General features: G+C 45.1%; 1 protein-coding gene across 1 annotated transcript in view; it reads left to right on the top strand.

Moving 5' to 3' along the window:
- CCDC92B (coiled-coil domain containing 92B) overlaps positions 1-26,743 on the top strand; it is a 983,368-nt gene that overhangs the window by 739,141 nt on the left and 217,484 nt on the right. The window contains exon 3 of the mRNA XM_069615060.1: positions 13,231-13,278. Coding sequence (XP_069471161.1) covers positions 13,231-13,278 — 48 coding nt within the window. The remainder of the gene's footprint in view (positions 1-13,230; positions 13,279-26,743) is intronic.

Below are 26,743 nucleotides of genomic sequence, written 5' to 3' on the forward strand. Positions count from 1 at the left end.
AGCTTTTCGCTGACCTGGGCAGTTCAATATGAATTATCAGCAAGCTCTAGGACCTCACTGGGAGTAGTGGATAAGAAGATTTAAAAACTATCTGCACGCACATGACAAAAACCACCCGACAACTGCGCCAGAAGGCTGCTAGTGAATCTAGTTAGAGATGAGGTAGAAGACCTCATACCCACGTTCCTGCCAGAGGAAGTTAAGGCTTATCCAGGCTTCAAGAAAGCGCTGAGTGCGTATTTTGACCCTCAACATAACATCGTCCATGAAAGACACCTTTTCAACATGACGTGCCAGTTGGTGGGTGAATGAATGGACGCCTTTGCAACTCATCTTCGCAAATTGGTGGCGCACTGTGAGTTTCACACATTCTTGAATGAAGAGGCCATTCGACTGAGAATCATAGGAGGATGTTTGTCGTTGTCATTTAGAAATAAATTGCTCCAAGAATCTCTCCTGTTAGCTACCATTTTGCAAATGACCAGGACATAGTACAGGGTGGATGCACAAGCTTTGCAGATTGAAACCTCTAAAGGGCCTGGGAAAGAGCAAGTCTATCAAATTTTGTCATCGGCCCAAAGGGGACCCGCTGGAAGCAACGTGTCCATAGGAACTGCAGCGTCTGGAAGATGTTATCGATGTGGTCTTCCATTTTCCTCCATCAAGGAGTGAAATGCCCTGCATTTGGACGTGTGTGCACCAAGTGTGGCCAGGAAAGCCACCTGGCCATTGTCTGCAACGCTCTGCCTGGACGATCGCCGGGGTACAGCTCTACACTGTCCAAACAAGACTTCATTGCATGTAGCAGTTGTCAAAGGAGAAATGCCAATGGGAGGCGAGACTGTGTGCGCCATGTGAGAAAAGTGACAGGAAGGTCTCCTTTCCAGAGAACCAACTCAGCGCGATTATGCCTACACAATGAAAGGCGAGATGACCCCGCCTGAAGGAGACCTCAACCTACTGGTAGGAGATCATCAGGCTAAATTCCTCATCGACAGCGGCATCACTCTGAACATTGTGTGTGTCAGAATACCGCATAATGACGTCTCTGCCGGAATGCACCTGGATGATATGATCACCTACTAAATGGAGCAATGATGTTTTCAAAACTTGATCTGAACATAGGCTATCATCAGATTGTGATAGATGAACAATCCAGGTATATCACCACGTTTCCCACGCCGATTGGACTCTTCAGATATAGGAGACTTAGCTTTGGCATCTGCTCGCCTGCCGAGATTTTTCAGGCGAGTGTGAGGTGAGTGATTTGTGTTGTGAATAACTGCTTCAACTATAGGGATGACATCTTGATGTTTGGTGCCACGCTGGCACAGCATGATCACGCCCTGCGTCAAGTGTGCACAGCACTTGTGGAATGTCGGGCTGACACTCAACAGCGGGAAATGCATCTTCCACAAGTAGCATCTCAAGTTCTATGGACGCATCTTCTCACAAGAGAGCTTGGGACTGAGCAAGGTTGCTGCCATCTCAGAGATCTCACCCACCAAAGATGTCAGTGAAGTCAGATCATTGCTGGGAATGGCCAGATACTGTTGCCGATATCTCTGAGACTGTGCTACTACAGGTCCACCCCTCAGAGAGCTCACCAAGCAAGGTAGACCATTCCAATGGTCACAACACTGCAAGGATGCGTTTGCACAGATAAAAAATTACATCGCATCAGCGGAAAACATGGCCTATTTTGATCCGAATTTGTGCACAGAATTGACTGTCGACGCCAGACGAGTTGGGCTGGGAGCGATTCTGGCACAAAATAATTCAGGGCAGGAATCAGCCTGGACTGTCGTAGCCTGCGCATTAAGAGACTCTCTTTGCCCGAAGGGGGTGGATGTCGTGTCCCGGCAAGGACACAGTTAACGGAGCATCTGAGCTCCATCACAAGAGGCGCCAGCCAATGGGGATGTGCGCCATTCGCGTATGCGTGTTAGAGTATCCCGTGCTCAGGCAGTTGCCGGCGCAGAGAATAAAGAAAGGTTAGAACATTCTCTGGCTCTGTGTGATCATTCCCTCTGCAATGGGAGTGGGGTATATAAATGTAACCCCACCTGAGATTGGCCCTTCCCTTGGACAATCTGTCTCGGGTCCTTGGATTGGCCCTTTCTCTGTTGGTTCTTTAATTGGGTTATTGTTATCTGCTTGTATTGGATAGGAGCTAAGTTGACTCCATTATTACAATAACCTCAGGAAAATAGAATAATGCATCACAGAGAGAGAGACACGCCCAGAAGATTCCTCTCCAACCACCCTCTGGGAAGCACTTTGCAGCCAGATCATCCATGCCCCCCCATGACTTCCCACCTCCCCCATAACAGAAGATGGGGACTGCCTATAAGTCAACAAAACAAAACCTGTTATATGCTAACAGGAGACCCGACAATGCACTCCTATGGGGATAAAGACTACCCCAGGTAGGTTAGGTCACACGAGTGTGGGGAATGCGACCACCAACCCCACTTCTGTAAGAAGGGTTTAGTTATTTATCAAAATTAGAGTTTTTAGAAAAGTCCGGTAAATAAAGTATCCTTTCAATCAGTAATTACCAACATTCTTACAGTGCACCACAGTGGATCACAGTAATGTCTCGCAACAATAATGGACACCACCCTCGTACACATGTGCAAAGGTATTTTTAGTGAATGTAAACATAAAAGTAAACATAATCAGAAAATCCACCGAATTTCATCAAACCATTGGCCAGTACTAATTATTGACCAATTAAACATTCATCTCAATAGGTACTAATACAATTAATTCCTCTCAACAATATATACAGATACAAAGTTAATACAAAAACAAAATCAAAGTCATGTGATCAACAGTTGTGTTAAGACATTGTGTTATACATTCCACACAATAACTTCATCACATAGAAGAGTTTTGATTTGAAAACTAAACTAATAGGATCCTAAAGGTGTAATAGAAATGCCGACCCGTTTCGGATACTAGATCCATCTTCAGGGCTAGATGCCTATTATTCGTGGCTGAATCGTGTTCAATTCGTAATTCATTTCAAATATTAGTAGTCAGTGGTGTGTCTTTAAATTCTGACCTGTAATTAAAATAGAGAAGTTTCTTAGCATTAAATCCGATTCCTAGAAAAAATAATAATGGACGTTTTTAGCTGGCTGTCCGAAATTACCTCCAAGGGCAGAAGGACCTCACTGGCGTGAGTAGACTGACAGGTGTCGGTCTTGAAGGGGGGTCTCCGGTAACCTAATATGTGTATCAAAATTCAGGCTTGCTCTCCCGATGCTGGGGTAATAGTGTCAGAGCCAACGACAACCTAGGAGAAAATTAAGATTCTTCTGCAAATGCATACAGGGGGGGCCAAATTCTTGGCATGATATATCTGCGATGTTTTCAATATCCTGAATGCACCCTGTATACCCTGCACACCACCAGGTGTTTGATTCTGGATGCACAATGTGGTATAGAATATCAATTTTCAATGTGATTTTAATGGCAGGTGGCCGTTTTTACAAGATACTGTATGTACTTTCTATGTCCATCATGCCTCTGTTTAAAGCTGGACAGTTTGTATCTGGAAACTGTAGTTCAAAGTTTTTGTGGTTAAACGCTTGAACATATCCAAGGTAATAATCACCGCCGGGCCCAGGCATCATCCCCACTTCGTCGGCACTGTTGGGGGTTTGTCCTGAACCCCTTTGCGATGCCTGTAAGCCCCCGGTGAGCACAGACTCACAACACACGTCTGTACTGCTCGGGGCTTCCCGGTCTCACTCCCACGGCTGGGAATGCCCCCTTTATTTATACTGCACGCGGCGGCGGGCAAGGTCACGCCGCCGCATGCGCGCCCCTTCAAGGGGCATCGCCACAGCAAGTTTTTGTGCAGTTGAAGGGTGATGTCATATCCTACTTAGCGCCACATAATTATGCGGACGTTTACTAGAGGAATTTACAGGACAAGAAACACACCATTGAAGGAGGAGGAAAGTAGGGCCCAGTAACTGTAGGAGAATAAAGAAAGGGTCTGTTTGATGTCCCATGTCCATGTCTGATTTACGTTGGAGATAACAGATTGTTACCAAACTAAAACCGTTTTACATTTGCAGTGGTTGGTATATAAAAATCGTGCTCATAAACTGAATCTATCAAAGTCTTGCCCTAATCTGTAAACAGCAAAACAAAGAGCTGATTGCTGCAAGGTTCAGAATTAATCTTAAACATCTGGCAATTGCTCTGCCCAGAGCAATAACAGAGGTTAAGATTAATTCTAAACCTTCCCGCCATCACCGCTTTTGATTTGCTTATCTGTAAACAGAACATACAAGATGATTCCTTAACAATTCCCTCCGGGGGAGTACTCACAATTCAGACTTCTATGCAGTCTCTTGACTCCAGACCAATTCAAGGTCTTTTTGTTTCTTCTTCAGACCTCTCCCAAGTCTCTCATTTCTTTCTTGGCTGATGATTCTCACACAGATGAAGGTACTGACGGTGGCTCCCTTTCCTCCACCACGGAAAAGATGCTGTCACTGAAAATATCTTTGCCGGCTTTGCCCAGGTCTTTGACAGTCACCCATCTTTCAGTGCTTCCATCTCCTGGTAGGTTTCTCAGGTGGAACTCTTCTGTGAGTCACACCTTCAAAACACCACAGCTCCTGGTGGTGCGTGTCGTATGCCGGAAAGGACACAGTTAATGGAGCGTCTGAGCTCCGTCCCAAGAGGCACCAGCCAATGGGGATGCGCGCCGTCCATGCATGCGTGTTAGAGTATGCCAGAGATTAAAGAAGGGTTATGTTCTCTGGCTCCATGTGATCATTCCCACTGCAGTGGAGTTAATCCCTGGTTTCCTCCAGTGTTTGTAGCATACCTTCATGCCATTTCTTACATGAAAGGCAGGACAATGGCGACGAGGATGCGATTCCAGTAAATGCAACCAAGTGCATGAAACTTCCTGACACCTGAATCTTTGAGGCTGTTACAGGGACCATCACTTTCCACGATGTCAGAAGGTGAGCTAAATTAACAGGATGCACGCAGTGCAGCAGCTTTTCGCTGACCTGGGCAGTTCAATATGAATTATCAGCAAGCTCTAGGACCTCACTGGGAGTAGTGGATAAGAAGATTTAAAAACTATCTGCACGCACATGACAAAAACCACCCGACAACTGCGCCAGAAGGCTGCTAGTGAATCTAGTTAGAGATGAGGTAGAAGACCTCATACCCACGTTCCTGCCAGAGGAAGTTAAGGCTTATCCAGGCTTCAAGAAAGCGCTGAGTGCGTATTTTGACCCTCAACATAACATCGTCCATGAAAGACACCTTTTCAACATGACGTGCCAGTTGGTGGGTGAATGAATGGACGCCTTTGCAACTCATCTTCGCAAATTGGTGGCGCACTGTGAGTTTCACACATTCTTGAATGAAGAGGCCATTCGACTGAGAATCATAGGAGGATGTTTGTCGTTGTCATTTAGAAATAAATTGCTCCAAGAATCTCTCCTGTTAGCTACCATTTTGCAAATGACCAGGACATAGTACAGGGTGGATGCACAAGCTTTGCAGATTGAAACCTCTAAAGGGCCTGGGAAAGAGCAAGTCTATCAAATTTTGTCATCGGCCCAAGGGGCGACCCGCTGGAAGCAACGTGTCCATAGGAACTGCAGCGTCTGGAAGATGTTATCGATGTGGTCTTCCATTTTCCTCCATCAAGGAGTGAAATGCCCTGCATTTGGACGTGTGTGCACCAAGTGTGGCCAGGAAAGCCACCTGGCCATTGTCTGCAACGCTCTGCCTGGACGATCGCCGGGGTACAGCTCTACACTGTCCAAACAAGAGTTCATTGCATGTAGCAGTTGTCAAAGGAGAAATGCCAATGGGAGGCGAGACTGTGTGCGCCATGTGAGAAAAGTGACAGGAAGGTCTCCTTTCCAGAGAACCAACTCAGCGCAATTATGCCTACACAATGAAAGGCGAGATGACCCCGCCTGAAGGAGACCTCAACCTACTGGTAGGAGATCATCAGGCTAAATTCCTCATCGACAGCGGCATCACTCTGAACATTGTGTGTGTCAGAATACCGCATAATGACGTCTCTGCCGGAATGCACCTGGATGATATGATCACCTACTAAATGGAGCAATGATGTTTTCAAAACTTGATCTGAACATAGGCTATCATCAGATTGTGATAGATGAACAATCCAGGTATATCACCACGTTTCCCACGCCGATTGGACTCTTCAGATATAGGAGACTTAGCTTTGGCATCTGCTCGCCTGCCGAGATTTTTCAGGCGAGTGTGAGGTGAGTGATTTGTGTTGTGAATAACTGCTTCAACTATAGGGATGACATCTTGATGTTTGGTACCACGCTGGCACAGCATGATCACGTCCTGCGTCAAGTGTGCACAGCACTTGTGGAATGTCGGGCTGACACTCAACAGCGGGAAATGCATCTTCCACAAGTAGCATCTCAAGTTCTATGGACGCATCTTCTCACAAGAGAGCTTGGGACTGAGCAAGGTTGCTGCCATCTCAGAGATCTCACCCACCAAAGATGTCAGTGAAGTCAGATCATTGCTGGGAATGGCCAGATACTGTTGCCGATATCTCTGAGACTGTGCTACTACAGGTCCACCCCTCAGAGAGCTCACCAAGCAAGGTAGACCATTCCAATGGTCACAACACTGCAAGGATGCGTTTGCACAGATAAAAAATTACATTGCATCAGCGGAAAACATGGCCTATTTTGATCCGAATTTGTGCACAGAATTGACTGTCGACGCCAGACGAGTTGGGCTGGGAGCGATTCTGGCACAAAATAATTCAGGGCTGGAATCAGCCTGGACTGTCGTAGCCTGCGCATTAAGAGCCTCTCTTTGCCCGAAGGGGGTGGATGTCGTGTCCCGGCAAGGACACAGTTAACGGAGCATCTGAGCTCCATCACAAGAGGCGCCAGCCAATGGGGATGTGCGCCATTCGCGTATGCGTGTTAGAGTATCCCGTGCTCAGGCAGTTGCCGGCGCAGAGAATAAAGAAAGGTTAGAACATTCTCTGGCTCTGTGTGATCATTCCCTCTGCAATGGGAGTGGGGTATATAAATGTAACCCCACCTGAGATTGGCCCTTCCCTTGGACAATCTGTCTCGGGTCCTTGGATTGGCCCTTTCTCTGTTGGTTCTTTAATTGGGTTATTGTTATCTGCTTGTATTGGATAGGAGCTAAGTTGACTCCATTATTACAATAACCTCAGGAAAATAGAATAATGCATCACAGAGAGAGAGACACGCCCAGAAGATTCCTCTCCAACCACCCTCTGGGAAGCACATTGCAGCCAGATCATCCATGTCCCCCCGTGACTTCCCACCTCCCCCATAACAGAAGATGGGGACTGCCTATAAGTCAACAAAACAAAACCTGTTATATGCTAACAGGAGACCCGACAATGCACTCCTATGGGGATAAAGACTACCCCAGGTAGGTTAGGTCACACGAGTGTGGGGAATGCGACCACCAACCCCACTTCTGTAAGAAGGGTTTAGTTATTTATCAAAATTAGAGTTTTTAGAAAAGTCCGGTAAATAAAGTATCCTTTCAATCAGTAATTACCAACATTCTTACAGTGTACCACAGTGGATCACAGTAATGTCTCGCAACAATAATGGACACCACCCTCGTACACATGTGCAAAGGTATTTTTAGTGAATGTAAACATAAAAGTAAACATAATCAGAAAATCCACCGAATTTCATCAAACCATTGGCCAGTACTAATTATTGACCAATTAAACATTCATCTCAATAGGTACTAATACAATTAATTCCTCTCAACAATATATACAGATACAAAGTTAATACAAAAACAAAATCAAAGTCATGTGATCAACAGTTGTGTTAAGACATTGTGTTATACATTCCACACAATAACTTCATCACATAGAAGGGTTTTGATTTGAAAACTAAACTAATAGGATCCTAAAGGTGTAATAGAAATGCCGACCCGTTTCGGATACTAGATCCATCTTCAGGCCTAGATGCCTATTATTCGTGGCTGAATCGTGTTCAATTCGTAATTCAATTCAAATATTAGTAGTCAGTGGTGTGTCTTTAAATTCTGACCTGTAATTAAAATAGAGAAGTTTCTTAGCATTAAATCCGATTCCTAGAAAAAATAATAATGGACGTTTTTAGCTGGCTGTCCGAAATTACCTCCAAGGGCAGAAGGACCTCACTGGCGTGAGTAGACTGACAGGTGTCGGTCTTGAAGGGGGGTCTCCGGTACCTAAATATGTGCATCAAATTTCAGGCTTGCTCTCCCGATGCTGGGGTAATAGTGTCAGAGCCAACGACAACCTAGGAGAAAATTAAAATGTATCTGTCACCAGGGCTGTCAACAAAAGGTTGAAACAGGTAAACAAGTGTACCAATAAGGAGTATTCGTGCTCAGTATGAGACCATCACATAGTGCAGTATAGGTATGGCAGAGCCTGACTGTCATAATCTGTGTGTGCAACGTGTATCTACACCCAGGAATTTAAACCTGCGTGGAGCCGGCATTTGAGAATGCATGAGAGATCGAGGTCACAGACATGAAGGGTAACACAATAAACAGCGAAAGATTACCTTGAAGGGGTTCTGCTGCACAGAGCCATGTACGCGAAAACTCTCGTTTGTACGCGTGCGAGCGAAATGTTTATAGTGGTTGCCATGGGTGCCCTGCGCATGCGCACAAGGAGCCGCGGCGGCCATACTGGTGTGGGCAATCAGCCCTAAAGCTGTTATGCGCGTGTGTAGACTGTTAAGTGCTGTAAAAAAGCGAAAAGGAGTGAAACCTGGCTCAACTGACCTAAGCCGAGGATATACCGATCGGCTACTCATACGCATGATGCTCATACGCATCCGCGAGTAAGTAAGAAACTACATAATTGGATGAAACCAGGGAGACAGGCAATTATCCGAGAACCCAAGTTTCTCGGTCAGGTGCCCATTCCCTGGAGCACTCGAAAGTGGAACTTTACGGGGTATGTCATATACACTATACTCAAATCCTCACCAAATGTATGGGATGAGAAAATGCAGTGTAAACCCCTAAACATTCAAGCATGTAGCGTGACCCATGTTTTTTCTTAGTGTGCACTCGAGACCGAGTCATTATTACCTTGGATGTGTTCAAGCGTATAACCACAAAAACTTTGAGCTACAGTTTCCAGATACGACCTGTCTAGCTTTAAACAGAGGCATGATGGACATAGAAAGTACATACAGTATCTTGTAAAAACGGCCACCTGCCATTAAAATCACATTGAAAATTGATATTCTATGCCACATTGTACATCCACAATCAAACACCTGGTGGTGTGCAGGGTATACAGGGTGCATTCAGGATATTGAAAACATCGCAGATATATCATGCCAAGAATTTCGCCCCCCCTGTATGCATTTGCAGAAGGATCTAGATGAAAGACATAAGGTCAGATTCACAGTTCATTCCCCTTGGTTGAATGCAATCAAGGAGGTCTATCCATAACACCTCTCGTTGGAGTAATTTCCTGTTCAGATCGCCCCCCTGTTACCTAGTGTCACCTTTTCTAGAATAACACATTTCAATTGCGCAATAGTGTGGCGGGCTTCAAGGAAATGCATTGCTACCGGTGATTTCAAGTTTTTAGTTCTTATGTTGGACTTATGTTCAGTCCAACGGATTTTAGCTTTCCGTGTAGTCATGCCAACATAGTAGAGGCTGCAGGGGCATTTCAGTGCGTAGATGACATTTTTGGAGTCACATGTACAAGAGTGTCTTAGCGTAATTGGTTTGCCAGAGTGTGGATGTGTGATGGAATTGCCGTTAATGATATTGCTGCAATGCTGGCAGTTAAGGCAAGGTTGTGTACCTTTGAATATTGCTCCTTTTGGTTCAGCTTTGCATAACTCCGCATTGATCAAGCTGCTCCGTGATGATTTGCTGTTGCGATATGCAAACATTGGTGGGTCCCTAAAAAGAGGTTGTAGGGTGGGATCCATCTGTAGCATAGGCCAGTTCCTGCTAATGATCCCTTTAATCTTGCGGCTTTGTAAGGAGTGGGTTGTCACATAGACTATATTTTCATTTTGCTTGGATGGTCTGGGAGTGAGAAGTGTTTCCCTCTCTATTGCCGCTACCTTGGTAGAAACATCTGAGAGGAGAGCCGACCCATAGCCTCTCTTTTTGAATTTCATTTTAGGTTTTTCTGATTGTTGTTGGTATTCGTTTCCTTCAGAGATATTTCTTCTATACCGAAGAAATTGGCTCAAGGGTACACTCTCAATCGTGTGCTTAGGATGGAAGCTTGTAGCCATCAGGAAGCTATTCCGATCTGTGATCTTCATGAATATTCTGGTCTCCAATATCATTACCGGCAATTCCATCACACATCCACACTCTGGCAAACCAATTACGCTAAGACACTCTTGTACATGTGACTCCAAAAATGTCATCTACGCACTGAAATGCCCCTGCGGCCTCTAATATGTTGGCATGACTACACGGAAAGCTAAAATCCGTTGGACTGAACATAAGTCCAACATAAGAACTAAAAACTTGAAATCACCGGTAGCAATGCATTTCCTTGAAGCCTGCCACACTATTGCGCAATTGAAATGTGTTATTCTAGAAAAGGTGACACTAGGTAACAGGGGGGGCGATCTGAACAGGAAATTACTCCAACGAGAGGTGTTATGGATAGACCTCCTTGATTGCATTCAACCAAGGGGAATGAACTGTGAATCTGACCTTATGTGTTTCATCTAGATTCTTCTGCAAATGCATACAGGGGGGGCCAAATTCTTGGCATGATATATCTGCGATGTTTTCAATATCCTGAATGCACCCTGTATACCCTGCACACCACCAGGTGTTTGATTCTGGATGTACAATGTGGTATAGAATATCAATTTTCAATGTGATTTTAATGGCAGGTGGCCGTTTTTACAAGATACTGTATGTACTTTCTATGTCCATCATGCCTCTGTTTAAAGCTAGACAGTTTGTATCTGGAAACTGTAGTTCAAGGTTTTTGTGGTTAAACGCTTGAACATATCCAAGGTAATAATGACTCGGTCTCGAGTGCACACTAAGAAAAAACATGGGTCACGCTACATGCTTGAATGTTTAGGGGTTTACACTGCATTTTCTCATCCCATACATTTGGTGAGGATTTGAGTATAGTGTATATGACATACCCCGTAAAGTTCCACTTTCGAGTGCTCCAGGGAATGGGCACCTGACCGAGAAACTTGGGTTCTCGGATAATTGCCTGTCTCCCTGGTTTCATCCAATTATGTAGTTTCTTACTTACTCGCGGATGCGTATGAGCATCATGCGTATGAGTAGCCGATCGGTATATCCTCTGCTTAGGTCAGTCGAGCCAGGTTTCACTCCTTTTCACTGTTTTACAGCACTTAACAGTCTACACACGCGCATAACAGCTTTAGGGCTGATTGCCCACATCAGTATGGCCGCCGCGGCTCCTTGTGCACATGCGCAGGGCACCCATGGCAACCGCTATAAACATTTCGCTCGCACTCGTACAAACAAGAGTTTTCCGCGTACATGGCTCCGTGCAGCAGAACCCCTTCAAGGTAATCTTTCGCTGTTTATTGCGTTACCCTTCATGTCTGTGACCTCGATCTCTCATGCATTCTCAAATGCCGGCTCCACACAGGTTTAAATTCCTGGGTGTAGATACACGTTGCACACACAGATTATGACAGTCAGGCTCTGCCATACCTATACTGCACTATGTGATGGTCTCATACTGAGCACGAATACTCCTTATTGGTACACTTGTTTACCTGTTTCAACCTTTTGTTGACAGCCCTGGTGACAGATACATTTTAATTTTGTCCTAGGTTGTCGTTGGCTCTGACACTATTACCCCAGCATCGGGAGAGCAAGCCTGAATTTTGATACACATATTTGGGTACCGGAGACCCCCCTTCAAGACCGACACCTGTCAGTCTACTCACGCCAGTGAGGTCCTTCTGCCCTTGGAGGTAATTTCAGACAGCCAGCTAAAAACGTCCATTATTATTTTTTCTAGGAATCAGATTTAATGCTAAGATACTTCTCTATTTTAATTACAGGTCAGAATTTAAAGACACACCACTGACTACTAAGATTTGAATTGAGTTTCGAATTGAACACGATTCAGCCACGAATAATAGGCATCTAGCCCTGAAGACGGATCTAGTATCCGAAACGCTTTGGCATTTCTATTACACCTTTAGGATCCTATTAGTTTAGTTTTCAAATCAAAACTCTTCTATGTGATGAAGTTATTGTGTGGAATGTATAACACAATGTCTTAACACAACTGTTGATCACATGACTTTGATTTTGTTTTTGTATTAACTTTGTAACTGTATATATTGTTGAGTGGAATTAATTGTATTAGTACCTATTGAGATGAATGTTTAATTGGTCAATAATTAGTACTGGCCAATGGTTTGATGAAATTCGGTGGATTTTCTGATTATGTTTACTTTTATGTTTACATTCACTAAAAATACCTTTGCACATGTGTACGAGGGTGGTGTCCATTATTGTTGCGAGACATTACTGTGATCCACTGTGGTACACTGTAAGAATGTTGGTAATTACTGACTGAAAGGATACTTTATTTACCGGACTTTTCTAAAAACTCTTATTTTGATAAATAACTAAACCCTTCTTACAGAAGTGGGGTTGGTGGTCGCATTCCCCACACTCGTGTGATCTAACCTACCTGGGGTAGTCTTTATCCCCATAGGAGTGCATTGTCGGGTCTCCTGTTAGCATATAACAGGTTTTGTTTAGTTTGCTTTAGTTTACAGTCTTAGGTGGCCTTGAGACTGGCTGACCCTTCTGCACCTGAAATTATCTAAACTTGATCCATTAATTAATTAACATACATTTTGACCTAACTGGCATACCATTGAATCATTGTCTATCCTACTGTGCCCTCCTAACCCCTGACTTTTCGACTGCCTATAAATCGCCACTGTGCTCAATTTCATATCTGAAGAATTTTCATGAATTATCTCTGTTTGCACTAGTATTAAAACAATATAGAGACAGTAAAATAACTTTCCCAGGTCAGGGGAGCTACACTGGAGGTGGATCTAGATGTCAACGTTGGCAATTTCCAATATTAGTCATGAATACAACTTTTTCCTGATCATTTTGAATGCATTCATAATATTGTCAAAATAACATTTTCTTTTGTTTTAGAGTTGACCCATGATCTCAAAACAAGACAAGTGGAATTGAAGCAGCAAGGTATGCATTGTGTAATTACTCCATTGACTATATATACATGTTTTTTTTTCTGTAAGTGTAATGAAAAATGGACTTATACATAGCACATACACTATTTTCGCAGGTTCTTGGTGCATAGTACTGGAAGAGAGGGGGAACAGTAAAGAGTGTTAGTGAGGGGTGGGGAGAGGCAGGTGCGTAATCTGAGGTGCTGATCTGTGCAGGCCAAAATTACTAGAGTTCTGTGTGCATATATGTTTCTAGGTGATTTGTATCAGCGACACTTCAATATCTGTCTTTCCAGAGGGTAGAACCCAAGAACAATTTTCTGCCAGTGCTGGGATGCCAGGAGCCAAGGATCTAGGATGGGAGGTGGCAGGGTGGTAGGTGATTGGATAATAGTTGTTGCAGGACGTACATAGGGAGGTTTATATGGCTCAGCAAAGGTTAGTGTAGGGATAGTGGTACTAGCAGGAATTTCTGCGCAGCCAAGCCCAGCCTGTTCAGCAGCATATAGAAGAACCCAGCAGGTCACAGCACCACCAAGGAAGAAGAATGAAGGGAGAAAGCCACCAATATGAGTGGGCGCTGAATACAAAAACAAATATTCAAAATGTGAGGAAAACCAAGAATAAATAAGTATAAATACAAAATTCCATCTCTTGCAGATGACGATAGTAACACCACTCATGCAGTACCAAACTTGTTAACACAAAACAACCAGCATATAACACATCTACATCTGCACAACATGAATTTGGCAACTTGGCTCCTGAAGTTATAGAATTGTGGTAATTTGCATGTACCTCAAGAATTGAGGCATGTAAGCCAAAAACACAGACCTGCCCTTTTAATAAATTGAAAAGTTCACAATGTGGTGAAATAAAGCACACAGTCACTCCAATTTACTACACTGAAATAAATGGTCAAATATGTACTTTCCCTCATAGGTAGTTGTAGTAAACATTTCCTCAAAGTTCACTGAACAGTCTTAGCAGTGTATACCATCTCACAGCTTGGGGCCATGTGGTGGACATCTCAGTGTAAAAGGCTTTCATGGAGGGTTAAAGAGAATGTACCCACCAGTCTCAAATCCATCTCCTGTCTGGGACCTCAACACAGTATTATACAGGGTTATGTTACCATCATTTGAGCCCATTCACAGGTGCTCTATTCAATAGTTGAACTACAAAGTTTCATTTTTTATTGCAATTACCGCCATCCGAAGAGTGAGTTAATTGCCAGCACTTAAAGTTAGGAAACCATGTCCATAGACAAAGACGATGGGCCTCATTAAGAAATGGGCGGTAAAAAAATAAAATTACCAGCATGCCGGTGTTACCGTTTCTGTGTAGCATTGCTGCCGGAATTAACGGTAGATTCCGAGTCAGTAAGCACGTGCATTCCGGCATGCCAGAAACAGTAGCACTGGCATACCAGTAACGGCTCCAAAATCCCCGATAGCAGCATAGTCGATGCCGCAGACACCAACTCCGGCACTGAAGATGCCGCAATTACCAGTGCCGGTATTACCGGCACCGGAAACAACATCATCGCGCAGGAACGGGAAATATACCAGTGGCCATCTTTATAATCACAATCCATTGAAATCCTCATTCTACAGGAGTGCAACTGCTAAACCAAGGGCACACTGAAGAAAATGTCATCTACACAAGGTGCTGCCCGTCACCGCAAACCCCGTTTCAGCGAGCAGAAGCTAAACATGCTGGCTGACACAGTAGTGGAGCATGCCGATGTGGTGTTTGGTGCTGATCTGCGGCACCCAGCACAATTAAGGAAAAAGGCAATTTGGGAGGAAGTGTCCAGCAAAGTGTCTGTTGTGGGGACAACACCCCGGACCGTCAGAGACTGTCGGAAGAGGTGGGACGACTTAAGTGTCCGTAACCTCCTCGCTGCAGAGCGCAGGCAGGGACTGGCCACAGGAGGTGGTGCACCATTCCCCATAAAACTGCAGCCATGGGAGGACACCTGCAGCACCGTCCTCCACATGAAGAGCATAGAGGGATTAGGAGATGCGGAGGAGGGAACAGCGTCATCCGATTATGCCGGTGAGTGCCGTAACTTAAATCTCAAAGTTTCATCACACACATTGCATCCCCAATGCCAATGGTGAAGTCCAAATGACAAGTCAGTGGCACCAGATCCCTGCTGCCTTGCCACACACCGACAGCCTCATTCAACACAAGTATGTACCTGCTAGGAAGACAGGCAACAAACCCAAATGACACACCCCACATGTACCCTGTAATGCCCACACAAGTTACACCTGTTCAGAGTCGCAATTGGGAGTTGGTTTTCAGCAAAAGGCTAGTTTTAGCAAATACTAGCCGAAAGACAAGGTCACAAAAATGGGCAAGGTGAACCCAAAATTCAAACTTTAATTAATAAATGGGCAAAACATCTAAACACTGCAGGCCTATAACTCAACATGAGGCCTTAAAAACACAAGGGCCCGTCAGGGCAAAAACAATGATACGTTTGGCTACACGTTGTAGTGAAGGGTTAGTAACAAAATTATTTGTGCAGATTCAAGTACCACTTAGAAATAGTAGTATGCCATTATTGTCGACACATTAAACAGTTGGTGTTTCTGGTTTGGAATGAAAATGACCCTCGGGAGATGCTGTGATTTCATAAGTGGTCTTGAGGGACCGAACTGTCATCAGGACGAAGTTGGTGGAAGGACAGGTAGTGTGAAGTACCTATAGGGATAGATGACATGATGTGTGTCAGAGGTGAGTGACCAAGGGGTGTAGGTTAAATTAAAATACAAAGCTGCAGGACGAAAAACCTACCTTGTTATGTCGTCTTGTGAACTTTAATGAATGTACAGCAGCCGTAATTGGTACTGGCAAGTCACCAGCTATAAATAAAATAATATATCTATGGTACATTAATTTAGGTCGACAACAGACCCTAATACACCACTAAGTTATGCAATTTTGTTCATTTCCTAGATGATCCTGTTGCCTGAATCATAACGTCCCGATTCATTTCATCGCGGCATCAACAGACTGCTCAATATAGTTTTCCACCTGGTCTTACTATCCACTCCAGGTACCCCCCCTTTTGTTATACTAATTATTATACAATATGATGCATTCATATTAGGACAGACAGGTACCATGTACCACTCTCCTAGATCCAGCACACAACAGGATCCAACTAACTCTGCCAGTACCAATTACGACTGCTGTCCATTGCGGCAAGCCCTGAGCGTACCACTACATCTTTTGTTCATCCCCCCACTACCAGGAAACATCTGCTGCCCAGCATCCCCGCAAGTCTACAACAGCTGCGGGCAAGCCGGCCGAGCAGCCAAAAACACCTGTGGCAAAGCGGGCCCGTCAGCCAAAAAACCTTTGGCCAAGCAGGCCCATCACCAGGAAGAGCCGGAATCCCCAGTCTGGAGCTTGCTGGAAGAGCCGGAATACCTCCCGACACAGCCAGACGCCCCACCCTGCAAGTCCAACGGATGGCACAGGAGCACACATCACTGTGTAGGCCACTGGGCCAGACACACAGAGTGATGGTGCCCATGATGAAGAAGCTGTCTTCCCTCCCCCAGGCTCTCAGTGCCCACCTCCCTTGCCACTACCAGGACTGCGCCACATTAGAGATATTATGGGGTGCCTCAGTAGAACGGAGGAGCGGCAACAGGCTATGCACGCCTTGGTCAGCCAGTACCTCACAGAGGCACAACTGACATGGCAGACAATGCAGGACACCTCCCGCAACACGTCACGCATGCTCGGCAGAGCAACGGAGGGCGTGTACCAACTGACAGGGCGCGTGCGGGAGGGAAATTAAGTCATGTCATCTATGGCAAAGTCCATAAACATGCTGGTGACCGCAATTGCCGAACAAAGGCACATCACCACCCCACTTGGCCCATCCACTAGCGCTACGCCGACCAGTTCCACCCAAAGTAGCCGTGTGCGTCTGTCGCAGCGACTGAATCGCCCACCAGAGGCAAACCCCCATCCTCAAAAAAGGAGCCTCAAATAGGCCATGAAAACAGTCCATGTGGGGAGGGAGTAGTTGGAAAGGGGATGGGGTTAATGGGCGAGGGGGCAGCAGACGTGGGGGTGGTGGTTGTGGGTGTAGGGGTGTTGGGTGTGGGGGTGATGGAGTAGGGGGTAGTGGGGGAGGGGGTTTTGGGGCATTGGGTGTGGGGTAGTGGGAGAAGGGGTAGTGGGGGAGGGAGTAGTGGGAGAGGGGGTGTTGGGGCATTGGGTGTGGAGGTAGTGGGGGGTTGGGTAAATTTAAGGGGAAAGAACTCTAAGGTAGTAAAAGATAATCTGTACATAGTTCTTCATTATTCAATACACCTGGTGCAGCAAAAAACATGGCTGGACATTGCTTCTTGAGTGTGTGTCTATTTAATCATGTACAGTGTCCAGCACCCAGTGTGACCCATGCCCAGTGCCATGTCTTTAACATTCCATCAGAGGTCATTGTCAATTAATGCTTGCTGTGTGGCATGTCCATCATGGCCATGGTGGCGCTGAGGAATCCCAGCATCTTCTTCATCCTCAGGTGGCATCATGTCCATGTCAGGGGGCAGGGGGATGTTGCGCTGGATGCACATGTTGTGTAGCATCGCACATACTAGCACCATTTTGACCACCTTCTCTGGAGTGTAGACGAGGGCTCCCCACAACCTACTGAGGCAGCGAAACCCGGCCTTCAACAGGCCAAATGTCTGCTCTATGGTTACGGGAGTGCGTGCATGTGCACGGTTGTAGGCCTCTTCGTGCTTGTTGTGTGGTTTCCTGATGGGGGTCACGAGCCAGCCCATCAGGCGATACCCGGCATCACCTGCCTGGGAGTAAGAGAAAGGGTACTTGGGATTTATTTTGTCCTTCCATGTTACCACTGGCTGTACTGTGTTCTTTACAAAATGCACCGCAACACAGGATAACATAACAGTACATGACAATTATCATTCTCTGTTGCCCGGGAAGTGAACGTAGGGCTGATCCTTGTGGGGGGTGGGGTGGGTGCAGTTGCTGCCACATGGTCCATTCAATGAGAACCTGCACATGCACAATTCATGTCCTACAAACCACTATGGTCTCAGTTTTCATAATTGTGTTACCAATGGAAAAGGAGTGTGCATATACAGTGGCAAGTCACACATTTGCCTGCTATCATCAATGTGATACACGGGTATCCCCAGTATGCATACAGCATACACAGGTCTCCATGTACATATGCATCGACACATTACCCCATATGACTTTGTCAGATGTCCATAGGTAGTATGTAGCACGGGTGAAGGGTGGCGGTACAGTAATACATGTGGGTGGGTTCTAGCATGGTGGAATGATGCTACATTGGATGTGTCCCACACCTCTCTGTTACATCTTGAGTGTAGTGAATAATTGTGCGTTTCTCTGTTTTCATATTTGAACCATTGTACTTGTAGGTGTCCCTTAATGTGACAGGACAAGCGTACTGATCTGCAGTATACCAGTGGACTGAGTGCAGTGACTGATTTTGTAGGTGTTACTGATGGTTTTCTCTCTGGCGGCTCGTGATTTGATTTGCTGAGACCAGATTTTATGCATTGTCACTACAGAGTGGTACATGTGGTTCATGTTTTCAGATGTACCTAATACATGTGTTGTTGTGAGCCGTGCGTCTGTTTGCATGTAGACACGGCTGTTAAGGCTTGCATATCTGCATGCATTAGCTCTGCTGCACATTCTAATACATTTACAAAACTCACTTCAGGGAACCCATTACACTGTGTGTGGTCTTTTTCAAATCAATGTGTGAGGCTTCATGGTGCGCAGGATGGTAATGATGTGGTTGCTTGGTCTATTTCCTCATCTGACTTAGCGTTCTATTGGCCTACCCACTCTCTCTGCACTTCATTGCATACCTGGTTATGTTTACGGGTTTTGGCAGGAGTGATGAAGCATTCATGCATGTAGAGTGCACTTGTGCTCCTCATGAATACAAACCTATGCTATGTTCCCATGGCCCTCATGGCCCACTGTGAAAAGGAAGCTGTCGCTGCGGCGCTGAAACCGGTGGAAAATACTGTTCTCACGATCCGGACAGGGCAGGAGGGGGTTAAGCCAGCGGACCAGCAGGAAGATCACCTGGCAGCACGTGTAAAGGGAATGACTGAGATTGACTCCAGCGACCCATCCAGGGGCGGTATGCCCGAACCACAGTGTTAAGCCAACCCATGTGCATACTACATGTCCCAGAAAACCCCACGAGAGACAGAACCAGGGAGGGGGAAAATATAACAGGAATTGAAGAAAACACTGTAGGCAGAAAGCAGCCCTTTCGTATAACTGCAAGCCCTCACTTTGAAGAGAGGGGTGGGAAGGGTCAGGATTAGAATCAGATCAGTCTGTACGGAAGGGAGGAGGGAAACTACTTTCTGGTGCGGGGAAACTGTTGGAGGGACAGGCAGAGGTTAATTGGATGGGAGAAGCGGAGAAGGGGTTAAAGACCAAACAAAGGTATTCAGGGGCTGTCTCTCATTGCAGGAGCAAACAACAGAGGAGGAATGGAGTGAAAACCTCGAAGGATTTCAGTGGGCATACTAAAAGACAGCAGGCACGAGAGGCTCCATACCCCTTGCGACCTCTGAGACTCAGCCTGGCTGAAAGAAAAGCCAGACTTCAGTGAAGAAACAAGAGCGGGAAGACCGGATGCCAAAGGGTTCGCATTTTGACGGCTGCCGGGCGACTGGCTATAATAGTGATATCCAGCGACCGCGGCAACCTTAATTTTATTTGCATTTTCTGGTTCTGGCAATCTGCGGGATTACAGTCCGGTCCCTACTACAGTCCTGAACTGAGTATCCTCGGAAGCCAAGTCAAATCAGGAGTGAAGAATACTCTGTCTCTAAGTTGGTTTTGATGATGACATGTTCCGAGTGATGAAAGCGCTGTAATAAAAGATATTTATCCACCCGGTACCGGCCTCCAGCTGGCTACTTTACACCCACCCAGCAGACAGGTTGATTATGCTGTTAACTGCCCCCCACCCCCCATTCAACACCCCTCATGGCCCACCAAGCAGACAGGATGCCTATGCTTTTAGATTGAATGGGCTGGCCCTTAAGAAAGGGATTGGTGGCTGGCTGCGAGGTACAACTGCCTGAACATTTGGTGCAGGCAGTTGTACTGCCCATTCTCGCCCTCCTGCGCATACGCTGCATGGTCTGGCTCACTGCCTCCTCAAAGAGTAGCTGTGCAGGCATGTCCTCCAGCTTCAGTACTGATAGTGCCAATGGTAGCATTGTGGATTTGGGAGGGGTGTGGTGTGTGGGAGTGCTCCTTTTGTGCTGTGCCAGACTCCATTGCCTCCAACTGTGCTTATTGTGGGCACCTGCGGCAGGGTTCTGCACACCAGATACCTATTAACGCCTGCACCGTGATGCCGGTGTTAACAGCATCATTGTATCCATTATTACCAGCATGTCCATGCCGGTAATTGAATGTCTGTGCACCTCTTAATGTGCACTTAACTGCGGCATGCTGGTGTCACTGGCACGGCTGCCCCGTGTCAATCCTGATACCGGCAAGGGTGAGGCCGGCCACAGTGGGTCTCTGCCGATGCCGGTGACACGACATCGTGGCTCGTAATACTCTGGTTCGGTAAACGTTGCCAGTACGGTGATACCAGCATCGATTTTACCGGAGCGGCACGCTGTAATGAGGCCCAATGTGGTGCTAAACGCTCATCCCGGCTTCGCTCCACAGTTTGTTTATACACTCCATGGCACCAGTCAGTAGGGTTGCCAGCTTTTCCCCCAAAAAATAACAAAGCAAGGTAGAAAGAAACCTGCATAACCTTGATGTGCAATCTGATGTGATGTCCTACATGAATCAAATACACGTAAATAAGCAGGTTTCTCATCTTCTGTAGGGCAAAAGGTTTGTTCCACTAGCAAATCGGGTTTGCACACATGAAAAGCCTGTTGCATTTAAGAGTGCTATGCTCTTCCACACAACTATCCTTTTCATAAACAACACATTCAACACACATCACAGGAGGAAAATACTTGCGCTCTTAAATAATGTTCCCTCAGACACAATATGTAAAGCAGCAATTTGGAATTCCATTCACCCTTTCACCAAACACTACATTATAGATAATGGGTCCGCAACCTCAGGCCCTGCGCTGTTTTGGACTATAAATCCCATGATCCCTCACCATTTGCTATGCTGGTTAATGTTGATGGGAGTTGTAGTCCAAGATATCTGAAGAGTCAAAGGTGCAGACACCTGGTATAGATGCACAAACCAGACTCACATGGATATGACAGTTTTACGATATTAAAATCGGGCGGAGTCCAGGTGCAGAGTCCCAGTCTGCCCTAGTCTCTTGGATTTCTCGTGGTGAGAGGAGCTGCACTATGTCCAGTCCTGTTTCTAACCTCATTAGCCTAATGTTTAAAAACTCCTACGTGCTGAGCAGAGTCCAGGTGCAGCGTCCCAGTCCTCTCCTCTGCCCCTCGCTCTTTGCCCCTGCTTCGCTTTGCCTTCCATCTGCTCCTTTTTACTGTGTAAATGACTCCAACTGCAGAAGGCCCTCAGACTCAGAAGAAAACACTGCAGCACCGGCGGATGATTCACCAGTGGACGGCGATGAAAGGCACTGAGGGGTCCAAGGTAAGCAAGTGTGCAAGTCGATTCCCACTTGTTCTTCCACTTGTTCCCCATTCTCCCACGAATTCGACAGTTACCCCTGATCCTCCGCGTTGCCCGGGTAAATCGTAGTTGTTTGTCTTTGATAATGTCGGCTCTAATACCGCGTCTGAACATGAAATTGACATTCATTGCGCGGTTAACCAATTGGTTAATCAAATCCATCAAAGGCAGACTGGGTCAGTCAAAGACGGATCCTTGACGAACTTGGGCCCCGGTGCTGTGTCAACTTCCTTCCCATCTTCCCTTACTGTGTCAACGATTTCTCATCTCTCCCCAAGTACTGATCTAAGGCATTCACCTACACTGTTTCCTTCGATTGAGCCCGTGTCAAATATGACAACTTCCTCACTTCCACCGCCCGGCACTCATCGTGGTATTGTGAATCCTCCATCGACCTTTGACTTTCCATTATCTCAAGAATGTGTGGCGTTGAGAACAACCACAAGCCCCGACTCTCCCACTCACGCAACAATTCCTTCTTTTTTGGGCAGTGATGCTGAGTTAATATGTCTCCCAAGTACAGAAGCACAAAACTCTACGAACAACCTCACGGGAATTCGGAATTCCGAATGCACCCCTATTCAACACCATTTCAAACCTCTGCTGACTCCAACAAAGCAGGGGGTAGAGGTTCAAAGTGGTGCCAGTGTCGATCTGGTCATGTTTGCCGATGAAACGGAAACTAGGCATCCAAGTGAACAAGGGCCCACTGCATCCAAGGCGGCCGAATTGCATTTCCCGGATATCTCCAATTCGACCTCTGATAACGCAAAATTACTGTCGGCTAAATCCAGTATTCATAGCCCAGTCTCACGTCCTTTCAATGTTGATCTAAACCCAATTGCTAGAGCATGTCATCTTCAACGAGTGGTTGAGCTAAAGTCACAACTAATTCACTCATCGACAAAAAATCCTTCATCTCAGTCAACAATTGCAAGTATCTCACATGTCAGATCAAAAAGCTTTTTGGTGGATGCACAGGCCCCCACCCCAAACCAGAAATCTCTCTTTAACACCTTCACAGTTTGACCTAGATTGTATGCACTCCTCTTCAATTGAAAATGATTCTACAGCTGCTTCTGTACCGCAATTGAGCATTTCTGCAGAAACATTAACTCAGCTTCATAGTAATGTACTAGCAGCTTCTTCAATTGCGCTCTTTCCTTTCACAAAATGGTATGAATCCCTAAATGGAACAATTAGTGATCAAGGCGCAATGTTGTCTAATCTGGTTCAAAAAATTGACAAACTCGAACTTTTCATTGGAGTTCTGCAAGTAAAAATTGAGAGAGATGCAGACATTTCAACTCATTGGCAGGAACGTTTGAGTGATTTGGCTGCTCGGCATCACTGCCAAAACGACACCTTAATCGAAGGTCTCCTAGAGACCGTGCATTGGATACGAAAAAATGTTATTCATGAAGAAACAAAGCAAATTCCCCAATTCGCCCCTGTTTACAACGAAGGAGGGTTTATTAGCATTCTCCCACACTGTGAATCTGCAGCCTCAGCCCTCCACAAACCAATTTGCAACATTTCAAGATGTTCCACCTCCTACTCGGAATCCTGCTGCTTCATCTAGCATTAAACCTTTACGGAAGACTTCCAAAAGCCGTCTGTCTTCAAGTTCCACGGCAACAGACAATTTGTTACATATTAAAGCTATTCTTGCACCTCTTCAAACATTGCCATGTGAACCCAGTTCTATTCAGCCTTCTTCTCATGATGAAACCTGCAAAAAACACAGCAACCCACAAAACATGTTTAATATTTTCAGTGGTTCTGCAAAAACCATTGTAATGACTGAAAATTCATAATTTCTGCAAAAAGTCGATAAAAAGGCATCAATACTAGGACCAAATAACAAACCTCAAAAGAATGTTCGTCAAAACTTGAAAAAATTCATAAGGAACATCACTACTCCAAAAAAACAGGCCTGTTTGATCGCAAAACGGGCTCATCACGGAAAGCTCTAGATTCAATACCTGTGTCAAATTTGCCCAATGGAAATTGTTCTCAACAAAACAAGCAACCTACAAAACGTCGTTGTTTAGAGTCTGACGAAAAAAGTATTTCTAATTGCTCTGCTGGTGATCTTGTGGACATATGCAACTTGTCAACTTATTCAGTTGAAGTTGACGAATCAATTGCATCTTGCATAAATAACCAGGTACCCGGAATTTCTCAACTACCAGAGGAAAAGCGTAAGAACGCAACAGTTCCGTCGGCAAACATTCAAAGCAGTGCTATTCCAATTGCAAACATTCAAAGCAGTGCTATTCCAATTAAAGGATACAACAAAGCCTTGCCGGTCAATCCTTAACTTCAAACTGCAAGCTTAATCCAAAACAAACTTCGAATCAGCGGCAAAAGGAAGTACAGTTTCGATCGAGAGTCCATCACAACGACAGTGCAAACAAAAACTCGTCCCTATGGAAACTCTGCTTACAAAATATTCAGACTGATGAAAACAAGCTCAACTTTAACACAGCAAACGTCTTGAAATTATTTGCCTGTATACCTCAACTACGAACAATCTCGTCTGATGATATTAAAATAGTGGAGTACCCAACTGAGAAAACCTCCGACCAAGTACTGCTACACATTAGCTCTTCTGCAGTAGAAAATGTGTTACTGCATGCAATTGAAGAGCTACTTGCCTTCAGATTTGATATCACCTTGGAACCTCAGTCACTAACTCATAAAAATCAACCTCCTCTCAACAATCGATCCGCTACTTTGCGAAAATCATTGGCCCTTCCTCAGGAATCTCGGAAAGGGTCCGGCTCCCAATCGCAAGTGGCAGGACGCAGAAATGACAATCAATCCTCTAATGGACTTCGCCACTAACCACGACTGTCACGGACCACTACTGAACAGATAGTGTTGTCATGGAATACATGTGGATTCACACATCTGTTTAATAATTTCACAGAACCGATAGATGGTGTTCTTGCAATCTGTTTGCAAAAAACCAGGTTGCGCGATCCGCCAACACTTGACGGTTTTGTCACCTTTCTAAACCCTGCAGGAAAAAGAGGTCGTCCCTTCTCAGGTTTAATTATCCTATTGAAAATTCACAACTGGCTGACCCTGTAGCTTCATTTAATCCAAATCCGTGTGTACAGGGAATTCTTTTTCAAATTGATTCCCCCAACACGACCGTGAAATCCCACTTACTATTGGTCAACGGATAATGGAATCCTGCAATGACGACATCAAAGCTCTTCATCAATGCTGTAACAAATTTAATCGATGACTCTACACTGACTAATCTATCAGTATTAATTTGTGGAGATCTTAACTGCAGCTCATTTAAATTCGATTCTGAAAATAGCACAAATGTCCCGCTACCTGAGACTGCAGTAGCTGCAAGGTCAATCCTGGTTACAAGCTCTTGCTCTACGGAACTGTTTTATGGTTAATGGAAACACCAAGGGCGACCAGCCTTACAATCCAACTTGGAGAGGACTCCATAGTAGTAACACCTTGAACTACATTTGGGCCTCACAGAACGTCTTTGAAAGAGTGGTTTTGCTTCATGTAATTCCGATTAAAAACAGCGATCATGACTTGCTTCGACTTGTTTGGGAATTTGAAGGCGGCGTACCACCTGACAGATATGACGTTCCATTATTAATAAACGCAGCAGGAAATCGCTTGACAACAAACAGTACTTCAATTCAAAATCTGTGCCTTTGCCTTACTCAATTGAACAATGTTGAATATTCACCTTTGTTAACAGATTTCATGATGACCCGGGTCAACACTAGAATAATAGGGCATACTCCCATGAATCTGTTTAGCTATGAAATCGCACAAGCAAAAATGGCACTAAGAAAAGATCTGCGATTGATAAAGATAAAGTGCCCTTCGGACACAACTTTAAGAAAAGTTAGAGAAAGATGCCAGCTTTACCGACACTGGCTCAGATCTCATGCCGTGATAATCGAACAAACTCACGCAGAAATTATGCTTAAATTGTTGATCACCAAACACACAAGTGACATCTGGGCAATTTTAAACAGGATTTCAAAATCCATACCTTCCACTTCAAATGAAATACCCAGTGGGACTTGGGTTGAATAATTATCCTCAGTATATGTGAACCCAAATCATAAAGTTCCAGAAAACGAACAACACTCTGTGGCAGCATGGGACATAACACCATCAAATAAAGACATTGAATTAGTCATCCAAAAATTAAAAAGCTCGAGAGCAGCTGGCCCAGATTTAAAATTACTAACATTATACTAAAGAAACACAAAGCAAAATGGGCTAAATTTATTGAATGTCTATTCATGAAAGTGTCCCCAAGTAGGACTATACCTTCCTCATGGTCAGAACCAATTGTAGTACCAATCTACAAAAAACGGTGTAGAGACGATCCTGCCAACTATCGTCCCATAGCCTTACTCGATACTATTGGGAAAATCTATGGCTCTTACCTTCAACAGAATTTGGTTATTTGGTCAGCTGAGGCAAAGCTAACAGACTCTCGACAAACTGGTGTCACAGCGAAAGTAGGTGTAGAAGTAAACCTTACCCTACTCAACATCCTAAAATTGCACGCCCTTGAATCAAAGGTAAAAATATTCTTCGCATTTGTTGATCTGCGTCAGGCGTTTGACGCAATCAGTCGTGACAAACTTTGGTCCAAACTTTCACAATGGAATTGTCCCGCCAATCTTCTAGAGCCAATCAAAGCCCTACATACCAACACAACTATTCAAATAAGAGTGAATAATCAAGGGGACCTGACTCCACCTATATCTAGGAAC

This window comes from Ambystoma mexicanum, chromosome 9 (assembly GCF_040938575.1).
Source record: "Ambystoma mexicanum isolate Mex_15411 chromosome 9, UKY_AmexF1_1, whole genome shotgun sequence".
NCBI lineage: Eukaryota > Metazoa > Chordata > Amphibia > Caudata > Ambystomatidae > Ambystoma > Ambystoma mexicanum.